The sequence below is a fragment of the Mixophyes fleayi genome, chromosome 1 (genome assembly GCF_038048845.1).
Source record: "Mixophyes fleayi isolate aMixFle1 chromosome 1, aMixFle1.hap1, whole genome shotgun sequence".
Classification (NCBI taxonomy): domain Eukaryota; kingdom Metazoa; phylum Chordata; class Amphibia; order Anura; family Limnodynastidae; genus Mixophyes; species Mixophyes fleayi.
Genome location: NC_134402.1, coordinates 266,985,261 through 267,003,084, shown reverse-complemented (window position 1 = coordinate 267,003,084; position 17,824 = coordinate 266,985,261). Strand labels below are relative to the sequence as shown.

Genomic DNA, 17,824 nt, shown 5'->3' with positions numbered 1-17,824 from the left:
GACAGAAACCAAACTGGGTTTTTCCATTTCTTTACATATTTAACTATAAGTGTAGGGTGTAATATACATTCAAAGACGATGGCTGCATTGCCAATATGCATAGATGGAGAGGAAGACAATCTGTTTTGTGTGTAGAATAGGCCTACCAACGAAGAATTAAACTGTTTTTTTGGATGATTTATTACCTCAACAATTAGATTACTTGTCTCTAAAACAGTTGGAGCACTAAATTGGGTTAATTTAGGCCCAAAAACATGGATTTTCCAAAAAAATAGCAAAACAAAACCAAACAAAACCAAAACCAAAACACGCAATGGCGGTTTTGCAAAACCAAAACCAAAACCAAAACACGACGGTAATCCAGATCCAAAACCGAATCCAAAACCAAAACACGGGGGTCAGTGACCATCTCTAGTTATAAGTAAACTTTCTACTGGTAAAATTTTCTACTAATGGGCTAGTTATGGATATAATTTTTTCTAAGGATAGAAAATGCAGTAAAATGAACATTGAAATCTAAAGTTAATGTCACATAGGAGATTTGCGCACCCATGAATTTTAGCCTGTAGGACTCAGCACTTACACTTGGTGTGTGAAAATAGAAAATAGGCAATGCTAATAAGTTCTACAATTCATGCTTGTGTGATAGGATCTCCGCGCTTACATGTAGCTAAACAGTATGTAGCACTAAGGCTTAAATAATTTCTGTGGGACATTAGCTGAAGAAAGTAACTATTGCGTTAACCAGTATTGCTGCGGGTCTCAGCTGCAGGTACTCAGAATTAAAGGAATGTATAAACAGTTGAAGCGCCTGAGTCAAATTGGTAAAGATACTCCATTATTATTAGGTTTTTGAGTATCATCATCATCATCATCATTTATTTATATAGCGCCACTAATTCCGCAGTGCTGTACAGAGAACTCATTCACATCAGTCCCTGCCCTATTGGAGCTTACAGTCTAAATTCCCTAATATAGACACATACTCACACACACAGACAGACAGAGAGGGGGGACAGACAGACAGAGACTAGGGTCAATTTTGATAGCAGCCAATTCATTTTAATAGCAGCCAATTAACCTACCAGTATGTTTTTGGATTGTGAGAGGAAACCGGAGCACCCGGAGGAAACCCACGCAAACACAGGGAGAAGATACAAACTCCACACAGATAAGGCCATGGTCGGGAATTGAACTCATGACCCCAGCGCTGTGAGGCAGAAGTGCTAACCACTAGGCCACTGTGCGGCCCACAAGTATTGTTTTGGGATCAGGCAGTTCTTAGTGGTTATATCTTTAGTGATGGAGAAAAGTTGGTAAATGCCCTGGAGGGGAATGGGTCTTTCAAAAATGTTGCTACATCTCTTTCATATACTCCCCTGTTAGAATCATTGTGGTTATCCATGGTCTTTTCCTTAGTCTCACGTCTTTCCATTTTGTAACTGCACTTTTTTTTATCAGAGCTTTGTATGCCATTCTATATAACTAGTTCCTATACTTTTTCCTGTTCTATCATTTTCAATGTCTTGTGTTCTCTCTATATAAGGAACAGTGCTTTGAGATTAGATCATAGTTGTTGAGTAAAGGGAGCTCTGACCACTTCAAGGTAACATATGTTCTGATGGGCATCACCAGCCCGTCTGATTTGTAATAATTCTGATTGGTTCATATTTTGATCATTCAGAACAATCAATTGTGGAATCGGATATAGAGTAGTGTCTGTCCAATAAAAAACACTGTAACCAAACTGGGCTACAGAATTTATCAGTGTTTGGCCTACCTAGGACCACCTAGACTAGTAGAACTGTTCACCTCTGTGACAAGTTCTTATTTATTATACATAGGCTATTCAAAGCCTGGTGCAAGAAAATATAATCCTCCCTCCACGGCACACACAAGTAGCACCAGCCCCACTGGTGTAGTGTGCTGATATGGATCAGTAGCACAGCAGTTGCTACAATTACCATGTTTAATAGCATGTTAAATGTCCTGATTGCCATGCTAGTCACCTGAGCCATGGAACCTGTCTTAGGTGAAACAGAGAAAGGAAGAATTTTTACTGCTACAGATTTGAATGAACCTGTACTTAACAAAGGAGGATCTATTTAACAGTAAATGATTCATAAAACACACACCTTACTAACTTCTCTGCTAAGAAAGCTACAATTCAAAGGATTATGCATTGCGAGATGAGAAAAACTCAATGACTAGGGCGGCATGGCGTGATACAGTGGTTGGCATTCCTGACTCACAGCAGTGGGGTCATGGGTTCAAGTTCCAACCAGGCCGCTATCTTTGTGAAGTTTATATGTTTTCCTAATGTTTGCGTGGGTTTCCTCTGGGTGCTCCCACAGTCTAGAAATATATTAGTAGGCTTCTGACAATAATGGATCTTAGTGTGTGTTTTTGTGTATGTGTTTACATAGTAATCTATTGAAGAAAGTGTAAAACTGCCTAAAGTTGTTAGAAAGGGGCCAAAAAATGTACCACTTTTACTCGTTAAATAACCTATTTTGAAAATATTTTTTATTACAGTTAAATAAAGCCCCTATAACCTTTTAGTAAAACATTCAAACTTTGACATATCATATAAATATGTGAAGTGGTGATTGGAAGGGGGCATTTGCTGACCACCAGTAACACTGCCAAGTTTAAGAGTAACTGTATCAAAATGCTTGTATGCTCATGAATAGAATCTTTTCTTGTTTGATGCTGACTTGTTTTGGATTGGTTCCCAGAGATAAGATCATTATTTATGTGATAAATATAGCACCGTTGCTCTCTTTATGGACAGGGAAACCTTTTAAGCTTTTATTTTTTTGCTCTTTGCTTGACTTCATCCAACACCGGAAGAAATGAATGGCCTAGTTCATTTTCACATTGCATCTAATGTAAACCTTGTGAACAGTTATTTTAATGTTTCCCTAATTTAAGACAAATGCAGGGGTCTGAATGCAGGGGAGGGTGTAAAATGGAGACTGTCGTACTTGGAAAAGCACATGAAATCTACACAACTCTTAAACAGAAGAACTCTTTAGGGACTTTTGTGTATAAAAACATGTATAAATCTAAATCTCAGAAGGCAAAAGCATTGGTTATTTCAGGATTGTTTTGACCTTTCAGTGGCACAGTATTTTCTTAAAAGGTGCTTTTAATTATGCTATTTCCTTACCTGATTATAATATGTTTTTCCATGTCAGCAAAAAATAAAATGTTTTATCCACAGCCTTGTTTGTATAAACTGAGTTAGGCTGTTGGATTTTGCTACAAACTGTATATAGAAGGTGTCAATATAACTCTGATTCTTAATAATTTTTCTGTCCATACATTATATCATATTATTATAGTATGTAGTGACTATAAAAAACATTCACCATTTTTCTTACAGCATGGAATAAAAATCGATTCATTTGGGAAGTTCTTACCACTGATCAACCCGTCTGTAGAAAAACCCTCTAAATTGTTTTCTTAATAAATTACAAATGCAAAACAGATAATAATTGTCTACATAACTATTCACTCCTTTTGCTACACCTAAATTAAGGTTTGTGCAGTTAGTTGACTTCATAGGTCACATGATTAATTGACTGGAGACCACCTGTGTATTCATACAATTAAAGTGCTTAAATTCACCTAAAAATAAATAATTTGGTTTCTGAGCAGTCCCACATTTAGTGCATTTCCAAGCAAGAGCTTCACCATGAAGATCAAAGAACATTAAAGCAAATCCTTAAAAATAAGATGAAGGAACTGGGAAAAAATATAAATCCCTCCCCCTTCCCGCCAAGAAGTTATAAATCGCATATGGTTTATTTCCAAAATGGAATACATTACCAGTCTCCAGAATAATATGATCACTTCCTTTCACAATATGTGGGACACGTGGAATACTTATCGTGATGCCTCACTTACCGGAACCTCTTGAATTGACTTTACTCTCATAGTCACTTCCTTCCCCTGACACCCCCACTCCCTTCTACATCTGCCCCTGGACCGTTCTACTGTTACATTCACCATGCGCAATACTTTTTCTATTTCCTCTGTCTCTCGGATAATTTGTTTATATTGTTTGGTTGCATTTTTGTTCTTTACCAATGTGAGCTAATTACCAGGTCTAACTGTATGTCTTGTATATTGTACTGCTTTTGCACAAAAAAAATAAGATGAAGAAGATTTCAAATGCTTTTTATAATCCCCAAGCCCTCAGTTAGTTTCATCATAGAATATGGCTCAACTGAAAATTTAGAGCAGGCCCTCAGCCAAAACTGAGATCACACATAAGGATAGATTTTAGGGAGGTCATCATGAGGCCTGTGGCAGAATAGCGTTTTCCATGGCAAAGATTGGAGGAACTGTCCATTGGACCACAATAACTGGTCCACTTCACTATTCTGCATTTTATGGAAGGAGGGCAAAAACATGTTCAGTTAGAAACAATGTGGCAAACATACATATAAAGTGGAGAAAGAGTCTATGATCTGATGAATTTTTTACCTTGAACTCTTGGGGGCATATTCAATTACGTTTCCGGTCCGCGGGATTGCGCCAGAACGGGCCGCGAAGTTAATCCACGGTACCGCAATAACGTGGAATTTCATTCGCACTCCATAGGGTTGCGAAGTTAATCCACATTATTGCGATACAATATTACCGTCAATACTGCGCAGGTTCTGCGGTAACGCGAGTTACCGTGGACCGGAAACGTAATTGAATATGCCCCTTGGCGTTATGTTTGGTCCAAGCCTAATTCTGCACATCATCCCAAGAACACTATCCCTACCGTGCAGTATGATGGCAGGAGCATAATAATATGTGGAAGCTCCTCTGCTTCAGCTAAACTTGTCAAATTAGATGGCAAAATGAATAGAGTAAAATATAGTCAAATCTTGGAGGAAAACCTGCTGCTGTCTGCAAGAGACTTAGGGCTTGGAAACGATTTATAATGCAGAAGACAACAACCCAAAGCATATAGCAAAAGTCACACTGGCTTAAATGCAAAATAATCATTGTCCTGAAGTGTCTTATTAAAAAACCAGACCTCAGTCCCACCAAAATATTTAGAAAGATTTAAAATTTGCTTTGGAACTTGAGTAAAGTTGCAAAGTAACAAGGGGGAAAATTACAGATGTGGAAAGCTGATAGAGATATCCCCAAATAGACTCTCAGATGTAGGATTAATTATATGCTTCTTGATTTTTGTTTTACCTTCATGTGAAAAAAAAAACATTTTCATATGCACCTTGAATTATGTACATTATATGCAAATTGTAAATGCCTGAATGCAATACCAATACTGAGAAATTAAAGCAGCAATCTCACAAAGAAGTTTTTGTTTCCCCTTATATTGCAAGTTACCTCTTAAGTATGTATATGATTTTCTTAGCTATCCTCCTTCAAATATTTATCTCCTTTTTAAAAGCTCTCTGGCAAACAAAAATGGCTGGCAGACACCTTCAATCTGCTACACAGACTCAGGCTCACAGTTCTCAGCATGTCATGTATTGGCAGAGGGGGGAGAAGAAGGATGTCGCATTGCAGATAGAGCACAGAGGGGCGTTCCATATCCACTCTGCTAACTACTTCATGTGCCATGTGACTGTGGTTGCCATGATAGTACAGAATCTTAAATCATTAATAACAGCTTGGATAGAAAAAAACAAGGGAAAATGTTAAATACATTCTTCTCATAGCTTGCCACAGTGATTTATGTTAAAAAAAAGCAAACTGATTTTTTCATGGGAATGTAGCTTTAATTGAATGCTGGTAAAATGAGAAATCTGAAAGAATATCTGTAACAAATTATACAAAGCAATAATGACTTACAATATCCATATAACAAACAGAATTGCTTTGAATATATTTACTTTGTACACATGAATTCTATTGATAAATTCAATTAAAGTATTACTTTAAAATACTTATTTACTGCACAGTTATGGAAAATAATTAATATACATGCATTCTGCTATTAAAACCATTACATTTTTTAAAGGAATAATTAATGTTAGAAAGAGTGCCTAAATAGATGTCCATCTGTATTTTCTTTGTGTCTATAGTGGATGAAACAGTGGTTGTCATACCATATGGAAGTAGACACATTCGGCTGGTGCTTAAAGGTCCCGATCACTTGTGTAAGTATAATCATTACAATATGTTTCTGTCAAATATTTAATATTCTTTCATAATTTGGTGGATAAAACGATCATCTACAGACAAAGTATTTTTTTTACATTGTGATAAATCCCACTAACCAGCGTGGCCAACTGTTAAAAATCATTTTACTGAAATTTTCATGAATATTTTTTGACATCCACCAATTTTTACTAATATATTTAGGTAAAATTAAGAATATTATCCAGTAGCTATCAGCAATCTAGAAGACAAAGGGGTATATTTACTAAACTGCGGGTTTGAAAAACTAGAGATGTTGCCTATAGCAACAAATCAGACTTTAGCTGTCATTTGTTTAGTACTTCTACAAAATGACAGCTAGAGTCTGATTGGTTGCTATAGGCAACATCTCCACTTTTTCAAACCCGCAGTTTAGTAAATATACCCCCAAGTATCTCAGAAAACAGAAGGTATTGACCGCTCTCATGTGAAACAACCAAGTGTAATGCATGTAAAGTGTATTTTTAGCAATATAAGTAACATGCTATATTTTACTGATTCAATCTTTGTTTTACTGATAGACAACATTTTGACTAATGTTTGCAACCTCTGTAATCTAAGCATTAAGGAAGTATTAACTTTGCACTCGTATAGTGTTAATTCTTAGCACCGCGTTACTAAATCACTGGATATTCTTGCTCCAGTTAGAATTGCTGGAGACGTGACTAGGGAACTGTTGTTATAGGCAAAGTATAATAGTGGAAACAAGCAGCTATTGACTCTCACCACTATAGTATATATTTGTTAAAAGATAAACTGTGAAATGCACTGGAGAAAATCTGCCAGACGAACCAAACCTTTAACAGTAGAAATAAAAACTTTCTAAAAACAATTGGTGCAAGTGTTACCTTTTCTGCCAAAATTCAAGTAGGAAGGAAATGACTTGTGGAAACAGGAAATTCGAAGCCTTCGGGGTTGTATTCCATATGAAGGTTAGCCTTGTACAGCACATCATTAGAGTGCTAGTAGGTGACAACATTTTCTGAAAACGATTCTGTGTTTACTTTTTTTTTTTTTACACAATTACCTACAAAGAAAAAAATTCATGTCAAGAAGTCTTGCTTTAGGCAAACCTGTCCTACTCGCAATGCTACCATGAAATGATGTTAGATGACAAGAAGGAGGATGGAGTGGTTGGTGATTTTCTTTTCGAGTACTGCTGAGTTTTTCTGGCACGGCATGAAGCCGAAGTATAGTATATCTGCTAATGGCAGCTGTTAGATTTATGCATTCATTCACATTTGGCATTCTGAAATAGAACGGTTTGGAGGGATTAGCACCTTGTAATCACTTGGTTCAGTCAGATAGCTGTAAGGAAAAACTCAATGCTCCCTCAGATAGCGTGTAATATGTAGCTAAACCTTAACGTTCAGTATGTGGAAGTGAGCAGTGCGCACAGTCTAGTGTAGAAGATGTAATCCTATACAGTTAAGTAACATTACAACGTGACTTGTGGTATTTGTGGCATATAAAATGGGTAAATAAAAAGTATCCATTTACAGTATGATAAAAGCAGTATGGTAACTGGGATATGCCAAATTAGCAGTGCTAGTTATAATCAACTCTGTTTCTTTTCTATAAAGATTTAGATAAAAGTAGCGTAGTATAAATATACAGTATATGTACTCGGAGAACACATGCAGCCCTTACATTGGGAAGCTACTTAATTCTTAATGCATGCAGTATTATAAATGTTGGTATTTCTTAGTCACAAATGGTTGTTAAAATAGAATACCTTTGCTAAAATGGGTGTAAAATCATCATCATCATCATCATCATCATCATCATCACCATTTATTTATATAGTGCTACTAATTCCGCAGCGCTGTACAGAGAACTCACTCACATCAGTCCCTGCCCCATTGGAGCTTACAGTCTAAATTCCCTAACAGACACAGACACAGACAGACACACACAGACTAGGGTGAATTTGATAGCAGCCAATTAACCTACTAGTATGTTTTTGGAGTGTGGGGGGAAACCGGAGCACCCGGAGGAAACCCACGCAAACACGGGGAGAACATACAAACTCCTCACAGAAAAGGCCATAGTTGGGAATTGAACTCATGACCCCAGTGCTGTAAGGCAGAAGTGCTAACCACTAAGCCACCATGCTCCAAAATGACTTAATCCAAAGATGTATAATGTGAAAGTTACAACAGACGAGACAAATTATTGTTTATATTGCCATAACTCAGATTTTCCTCTTTTCTCTCCCGACATTTCTATGACAAATGTTTCTAAATTATTTTGATACATAAAACAATAAAAGATGCTTCTAGTATACTGTCCTGTAAGGCTGACAGCACGTTTCAATCCTGAATGCTATTTACTCGTTATACATATAATCACAACCACATAGGAACACTGTCAGTAACACTGCTATTGCATAGCTTTGGTAACTTGACAATGCAGTATTTATAATAGTAACAAATGGGCGAGTTGCATGTCACAGTTTTTAAAATCAAGATAATAATGACATAAATATCAGAATTGACATCACACAATTACTAATACACACTAATTACTTGCGCATTAATAAATGGGCAATAATGCATCTTCTATATATATAAAATAAGAAGTTTGTTTGTTTGTTGGCGAATTTCTTCCACAGCTCTCAAGGTAAAGCTGATAAGTCTTACATAGTTATTTAGTAGCGAAAATGAACCTATTAGTGCACATAACGACAATGTGACAAAGCGTCAGAGTGACAAGTATTTAAAGCATAATTTTTTGATTGTAAGTAATTGTTTGCGGGAAAGAAATCTCGCCACAATACAACATAACAACAACAACGCAACAAATCTTATTTTCTAAGTAGCATTTTTGGTCTACTTACTAAATAATCTGCTAATATATAAAAACTGCTACACATTACGAATCGGACCCTGCAACGTCAGGTTACCCTGCTAGTATCATATAATCATTCATATAAATCACCCATAACACATACAAATAACCTCCCTAATTATTGTGAGCGATATTTAAAAAAATACAGTTTTGTTACTTCTGCTTCGTAACCAGGTTTAATCAATTTCAACTCTGGCCTTCCTTCCAGGCGGTAAATGTATCAAGCTGAGAGTTTTCCGGCAGGTTTGAAAAGTGGAGATGTTGCCTATAGCAACCAATCAGATTCTAGCTATTTTTCAGAATGTACTAAATAAATGATAGCTAGAATCTGATTGGTTTTTCAAACCCGCCGGAAAACTCTCAGCTTGATACATTTACCACCAGATGCCTACAAAATTAAGGCAATATTTCAAAATTTGTAGTCAGGACCTATCAATGAAATCGTTTGCTCCAGTATTTCTCTTTCCACTTGTTCTCTGTTGCAATCATTTTGTATATTTCTAGTATCAGCACTGGATTTAGTAAGTACTAATACATAAATTACAGAACTACTTTCAGAGATGCATCTGCAAACTGTTGAATGTTTATAATTTCAGACCTGGAAACCAAAACTTTGCAAGGTTTAAAAGGCGAGAACAGCCTCAGCAACACTGGTTCTTTTGTTGTGGACAACACTACTGTCGATTTCCAGAGATTTCCTGATAAAGAAATCCTCAGGATGGCCGGTCCTCTTTCTGCAGACTTTTCAGTAAAGGTAAGATGGAAACAGCCAGTAGCTTTTACTCCAAACCAGCTCTGTATAATCTTCTTGGCACTATTCCAGATTTGCATAATTAGCCTTGTTTCCATCTAGTGGAATGTAGATTACTAGTTCTCATCCTGGTTTGGTCAGTCTGAATACAATATGAAAACTTGTCTGTGGTTTTTTGCCACTTATGCAAAAACTATGTAATGGTGTTTATTTTGTGGTTCCAGCATACTTTACCAGTCTTATATTTCAAATTACTTTTGCATGAAAAACATGAACCAGTAACTTTGGCTGACTGAAATTTTATTCTGCGTTCTATCAGCCATCTTTCAACAGATGAGTAGTGAGCATACCTTACTCCAGTCTACTTTGTCTTTCAAGAGTGATTTTTAGTTTCTTAGGGCCTGATTCATTAAGGATCTTACCTTGAGAAACTTCTTATTTCAGTCTCCTGGACAAAACCATGTTACAATGCAAGGGGTGCAAATTAGTATTCTGTTTTGCACATAAGTTAAATACTGACTGTTTTTTCATGTAGCACACAAATACTTGATAGCTTATTTGTACACTGAAATTTAAAGTTGATATTTGTGTGCTACATGAAAAAACAATCAGTATTTAACTTATGTGCAAAACAGAAAACTAATTTGCACCCCTTGCATTGTAACATGGTTTTGTCCAGGAGACTGAAATAAGAAGTTTCTCAAGTTAAGATCTTTAATGAATCAGGCCCCTAGTTCGGAACTGTACCCATTTTGTGACTAGATATAACCTCTTCTTCCAAGTCCATGTCACTGTGTGTGCAAAGTGAAAAACATCTGTAGCCTGTTCAGAGTGAATCCCCATTTGCCGCTCAGCCAATATTTTATGAGAATCCAGCCTGTCAATTCAGTAAGAACCAATGCCTCTTGAATATTGGTTTTGGGAATGTTGATTATGAAGTGTTTCAGTGATGTCTTGCTGAATTGATAGACAGCAATCTTGGAATGTGGAATGTTTACCCCACGAATGGCTGCATGTGTATCCAGTTATCACTAATTTTAAGGGACCACCCCAAGTTTGCAGAAATGTGCAACCAAGGCAGCACCATCCTATACAGTATTGTGTGTAGCATGCTTAGATGAACCTGCATAGTGTTCCTTGAAATTATTTTAAAATGTTAGAAAAAAGCAGACAATATCTGTCAAATTTCTGTTTCTAATCTAGAAAAAATATCCTGGTTATTGGCCGATGTGACTTTGTAATAAAAGTATTGAAATAGCTAAATAAAGCACATGCATATAAATATACAGAACATCTGTTTATTTATGCTGATAGCTAAAAAAAAAAGCTACTTGATCTATCACCTTTCTAGCACTGTGACACATTTGCTGTGTAAATGTGTAGGTTGATTGTCCGTACGATCCATAGTAGGTTCTTAAGCTATGTAGTGTTTTGTGTACTCATAATTCATAGTATTAAGCCAAAAACCAGGTCTTGATTTATTCTCTGGTATAAAATTGAATCGGTTGGTCATTGATGGCAGGAATGAGGCCATTTTGTACTCTAGATGAGGAAAAGAGTTTAGCTAAGCAGGTAGTTTTTATGTTGGAGTCTGAAATAGATGTCTTCCTCTGTAACATTGTAGACCAACAATAAATAGTGTCATTTTTCACCAAAGCCAGACAATGAAAGGTTCTTGGAGATGTTTGCAGATAGAAAGCAGTATTGGGCATTATGCAGACCATTATTTCTCCCCCCTGCTATGATCTTAAGCCACTTGTTGTTCAGCGCCAAACAATACTTAGTAGTTACCAACAAAATACCTTGTGTGATAAAAAATAAGCGAAGCAGCACAATTCATCACTAGCTTTCTTGGGATCACTAGGTGCAGCGTACAGTGGTTTGACTTTGTACAGTGTTGGCAGATGCAACTGAGTTGTTTCCCATTAAAAATGTTATTTGGATTGTTTAAGGTAATCTAAAACATATTGCTGGAAGAAATACATACATTCTGTTGGAACCGCAAGAAAAAAATGCAGCATTTGGGAATCACAATAAAATGAAAGCTTTTTAAGAAGGTCATAAAGACCTTGTGAAGCCTTCAGCCATATAACTGTAAGTGTTGTATTGAGTCCAAGATATTTCTTTGGTGTCATGGGATCCACAGCCACATGGTGTGTTATGTGTTACTAGTGACTGTGTGTCGTCATTATGTGTCATATATTAAATGGTTATTTACCCTCTAATTCATAATTATGCTAACACAATTTGCATTAATGTAATAGACAATCCCTTATTAAGAATGAGTATTATTTGTTAGATTTTGTTTTTGCTGTCTGTTTTATAGCTACATAAATAAAGCTACTTAATGTAACATTCTGTGGGGATAGAGAGTGAAAACCATCCAAATTTTACAAGTTAATCATTACAGGTCAGTTTCCAGAGACTGCTTCTCAAAGTCCTGCTTTTCCCTCATTTTTTATAGCCTCCTTCAAATTATTCTGCATAAAGCATTTTTGACTGAATGCCAAACACCTTTTTCACTCACAATTGTGTGTATTTGTGAACCGTTCACTCTCCACACAGCTGCTGCCTCATTAGTGGTTACTAAAAACATTACTTTTGCTCTGGGCAGAAGGTAGAAATTTGCAGGTTTGTTGGTGGCTCTTGACAAAGTTGTTGCAATAGAGAGGAACACACTTCCTGTGAGATGTGGCCAAAGGGAACGTGATTTATATACAGTATATGGGTTTTTCTGGGACATTTTCAGAAAACAAAACAGGAAAATACAAATAAAGTCAAACTATGCAAGTGTAAATGGGACTAGTATGGTGTCTCATCTCACAGCCCGTTCAGTGCAATAATCTATGGTAAATTAAATAATACATATAAAATAGACCATTAAAGTTGATCCACCAGCTATATATGTGAGGCAACCATTTTCGTCTGTACTAATTGCAATGTTTTTATTTGTATTTTAAATACTTCTCTACATTAAATATCAGCTTATAATATACAAGTGATGTTAATATATGTGTAAATAATATCTGACCGTATAACAACTTTGCCCCCATCCCCCAAGGCTGATGTTTGGGAAGGTATTAGTCCACACAGTCTAGTTCTGATGGGGCAGTGGATGGGACTGGAGTCCGATCCAGTCTCAAAATGATGGCCACCTCTTGGTGGAGGCCTGGGCCTGCAGCATCCTCCCCCTGTCATTAGCAGTACTACTATAGTACCTGTGCTGTTTAAAAGCAAAAGCATTTTCTTGAACCAGAGAGGAAGGAATTTTAGTTAATATCATACTTGCCAACTTTGGCAGTATGATTTCCAGGAGGGCTCTCCATCATCGGGGTGTGGCCCTGTGGGTCGCGCCATTAGGCCCTGCCCTCTGTCAAACTTTATCAATATCGGCCTATCACAAGAGGGGTTGGGGGCAGGATGACACATTAATCCCCGCCACCTCCCACTTCACCAACGAAAAGGGCACAATGCGGGAGGCTTCCCTGCTTTCCTGGGAGTGCGGGAGAACTCCCAAAAATTCGGGAGCCTCCTTGACATTCCAGGAGAGTAGGCAACTAAGGTTAATGTAATAGGTAGAATTGTCAATCACTGCTTTATGATTGGTGGCTGATAATGCTGCTGCCTTACAATAGCCATACACACTTTCCCCACTAGCTGCTACAATTGTTATTTCTCTACATTATCTATCAAGTGTTCTCCACTCCTCTTAGATTATAAGCACATTTGGCAGAGCCATTTTACCTTCTGTTTCATATCATTGCAAGTAATGTGTTTATGGCATGGTCCCCCTAAATAAATGAATAATAATAATAATAATAATAATAATTTGTCTATATTGAAAAATAAGGACATTTCCAGGGGCCATTGGTAGCTATGCTAAACAGTGATTTGAAAACCAGAAAGAATGTTCATTCAAAGCGCTACTGATCATCTAGCTAGTCAACAATATCAAACCAAAAGATTCCTAGTGCAATCTTTACCAGAAATCTAGTCTTATCAGACAGCACGGTGGCTTCTGCCTCACAGCACCGGGGTCATGAGTTTGATTCCCAACCTCGGCCTTATCTGTGTGGAGTGTGTATGTTCTCCCCGTGTTTACGGACGTTTCCTCCCACACTCCAAAAAACATAACAGTATGTTAATTGGCTGTTGACAAAATTAACACTAGTCTTTTTGTGTGTGTGTTAGGAACTTTAGTGTGTAAGCTCCACTGTGGCACTGATGTAATAAATATTCTCCGTGGAGTTGGTGGTGCTGTATAAATAAATAATGATGATACTGTAGCAAGTTACTCCTAACAGCTGAATGGTTCAGCTTATGTCTTACATTTATTTGTGCAATTATTTTACTTACCCTAAAAGATTAGAACAATTATTTTAGCCTTATGTTTTTTTTTGGACACATGGGGCCTAAGTCATTAAGGAAAGTAAGGCAAGAAAAAGGAGTAAATATAAGATAAATACTGGCTGTTGTTTCATCTAGCGCACAAATAGTTGATAGCTTTATTTTTACACTGCAATTTAAAGTTGAACTAGGACATGCCCTACCCCAACTATAAATCTGTGCCTACATTTAACTTTAACTCCACCTCAAATGCAACATGGTTTTGCCCAGATTCAAAGTTACTCCTTTTTTATGCTTTGCTCTCCTTAATGACTCAGGTCCTTGATCTCCAGGTAATTACACATGAAATACAGTAATAAATGAAGAAATAAAGCTTGAATGATCTCTAGAACCTGGAATAGTGAGGAGTATAAAACAGTCAGTGTAATGGGAACTGTTATGAGAATCTGTGCATTGTTGGAGAACACACAGACAAGTCCAGAGATGAATGAAGATTATTGCCAATATGTAGGATACAAGAGAATGCAAGGGAATTGAAATTATGATTATATTTAGATGTTGTATAATGCCTTACATCACATCCTAACATACGTAGCTATTGCAATCATTCTGTTACATCCTCCCTCCTCTATAGAGGAAAGAGAGCTACCTGATTTTTAAAGTATTTGCTATGTTAAAAAAAAATCCTTCAAAGAATGTAGTCCATCTTGTGTTTATTAAGTAACGATACTCCTTAAAGGATTGCATTACCCAACATAAAATAACATAAATATGAGTTACAACTACTTGAACTTTATCTCACTGCGGAAAAATGTTGTCTAATAAATGTTCAACATTTTCACAAAGTCCTGTTTCCCATTTATTTTACTCATTATTGGTTGTTTACTAACAAAGGGTAAACTCACAGCAACATAGAATCTGATCCTGAAGTAGCTTTGAAAGGTCTAGTCCAGTGGTTCTGGAGTATGGCACTAGAATGTCTGTCTGTGGCAAATGGCACTTTTAGAATTTTAGTGCTACCACAGCAAACCCCATGGCTTAACTTGAGAACCACTGCAGGAATCAGACACCAGAGAGAACAGTCAGCAGTGGGACTCAATTACTAACATTGCACTTGTATTTGACCACAGCAACCAATCAGCAATTAGCTTGTATTTGTCTATTGCAAGGTTGACAATTAAAACAAGTGTCTGATTGCTTGTTCTGTATTATTGCAAATGTTGCACCTAAATGCAATGTTACCTCTAATGTCTTTGGGGATGAGGCTGGCTGACCCATAACACTACTGTATTCCAATAGATATCTGATGTCCATTTAAGTTAAGGGAAATCTAATTGGCTGTTTGAGTTCAATATAGAGGAGGTTTTGCATACCACTTTAAACATGGTCTGTTTACTGCTGCAAATGGGTAACATGGGTCTATTTACCACTCAAATGGGTACTTCACTAGTCGAATGAAGATCTGTTTACTGCTCAAATGCTTGATGCAAGAATAGTTTACTATATTTCTATGTAAATTCCATTGGCATGGTCTTGGTGGGGTTAGTATGACCTGGATGTGCCTATCCTGCATAAGGTAGAAAATTGGCTCATCTAATTAAAGGAGTGCCCCAGTGAGCTGACAACAGCTTGTTGTCATCCTAACCCCTATTTACTAAGTGAATTTTCAGAGCCTATTTCCATTAATCTTAGATACATAATATCAGCCCGCTCGTGGGGATTTTGACCCCACGAGCGGGCTGCACATAGCCATTGCAAACAAGCATCTGAGCACTTTGTGATCAGAGCACCAGAGTTATATGTTCACACAGCCCAAATAGTAGGTTAAGCTATGGATGGCAAGTCAAGACATCGCCATCCAGTCATGGATTAACCTGCTACAGACTCTGTGAATATGCAGCAACATCTGAGAGTAAAGGAAATTTGACTGGTCAGGAGCCAATTTGCCGGTTGCCCACCACTACCGTCACAACAACACCATGGGTGGCTGTACAAAAGCACAAGCACAGCACAAGCTTTAATAAAGATCTTTAAAAATTTGGATCGACAGCAAACAGAGCAGGGATTAGCAGGGAGAGAACTGTTGAACTTGATGGACTTAATGTATTTATCTTGATTCCTTCACTCTAGATTTCTTTTATTCAAAGGCCCACTCTTGCTACAACTGCTCTATCACTGTGAAAGTGAGAAGCAAATCCTAAATTAGCCTAAATCATACTTGTTAAATGCCTCACCAGTTTATAATGAGTGTGACAAATGAGCACTTAATGAATAAATGATAAGATATCATAAGTGTGCAAGTCTAGTTTCACATTAAGATACCCCTGCGTTTCTCTGGAGTTTTTTTTATGTAATAAGAGGTCAGCATTACATTTGCCAGATGTTTTTCATACACATTCCTCAGATGCTTGTGAATTTAAGGCTATAATGTGTGCTTGCCCCTGCTTTTCCGAGAGACTGCCAATCATTTACAAACCAGCCTCAACCTCTAGGGATCGTTCCTCATAAACGTTTGGTCCATTAGATCCAGAAAGTGAATGCTTTGCTGGCCATATCCCCAATATATGCAGTACATGCAAAGTGTAAAATGTTCTTGGCTCTACTTTGTTTGTTTTGTTAGAGGTTTTGTAGATGTCAATCTCGAACATGTACAAGTGCTGAGCTTCAAAAAAATAACAGAAAAAAAAAACATTTTGCATGACCCAAGAACAAAGAGTTGCTTGCTCAACACTATCTATGAGCTGAAAATGTATAAAATGGGAGTGTGAAAATGTGTTGTTGGAATGAACAGGAGAGGTAGTTGTTAATTTGGCTCCCTAGTTTGCCTATACATTTAGAAACTAATTAAAAAAATATTTTGTTGATAAATATAGTAAGTACATAGAGAATTGAGAGCTTGGTAAAGCTAGCATACACTGACTAAACTGTATGAATCAATGCTAGTGTAATACCAAAGATTTTCTGCATTGAACTCATTAAATTTAAAAATCTGTACTCGTGTGCTTTCACTTGTTTATTATTGTCAGTTTAACATAGACAGATATTAAACTGCCAAATATTGCACCTAACTTTTCCAGATAATGTCTATGATTCTCATTGGGCACACATCTACCACTGCTCGAAATAAACGGTATCACTGGATGCTAGATATGACTATCCAACCCCAGAATTCTACATTCATTTTAGCATACGGTTTCACAGTTATTTTCCTGATGCTTTTTATGTGCATACATTATGCATAGTAAATGATGTTGTTTCTGTAATGAGCAAACAACCATAAATAAAATCACAAAATGCTCACACATCTTGGATTCTGAATGATGGCAAATAAATGATATGTTCTAAATTAATCAACGTTAACCTTGCTGTTGGTTTGTTTTTCAGATCCGTTACACTGGTGCTGCTGATAGCGTGGTACAGTTTATTTTCTACCAGCCTATAATACATCGCTGGAGAGAAACTGATTTTTTTCCTTGCTCAGCATCATGTGGAGGAGGTAATTTAGACACACAGTCAATGCTAATGCAACATTTTGCCAATATATTTAATGTAGTCATCAACATGCCAAAGAAGTAGATAAATCATCTCTGGATCAGTTACCAATTTAGCCAAACACTTGGTGACCATAGACAAATCCATCTGTCCAACGCTCAAACTGATCCTTGGGATTGCGCAGGAACGTATTTGTCCAGTCTGCAGATAAAT

At 37.0% G+C, this 17,824-nt stretch overlaps 1 protein-coding gene across 4 annotated transcripts in view; it reads left to right on the top strand.

The window, feature by feature from the left end:
• Positions 1-17,824, top strand: part of ADAMTSL1 (ADAMTS like 1) — a 784,967-nt gene that overhangs the window by 641,381 nt on the left and 125,762 nt on the right. For all 4 annotated transcript variants that reach the window (XM_075210866.1, XM_075210846.1, XM_075210837.1 and 1 more), the window contains 3 exons: positions 6,057-6,131; positions 9,618-9,775; positions 17,504-17,615. In XM_075210866.1, the coding sequence (XP_075066967.1) occupies positions 6,057-6,131; positions 9,618-9,775; positions 17,504-17,615 (345 nt within the window). The remainder of the gene's footprint in view (positions 1-6,056; positions 6,132-9,617; positions 9,776-17,503; positions 17,616-17,824) is intronic.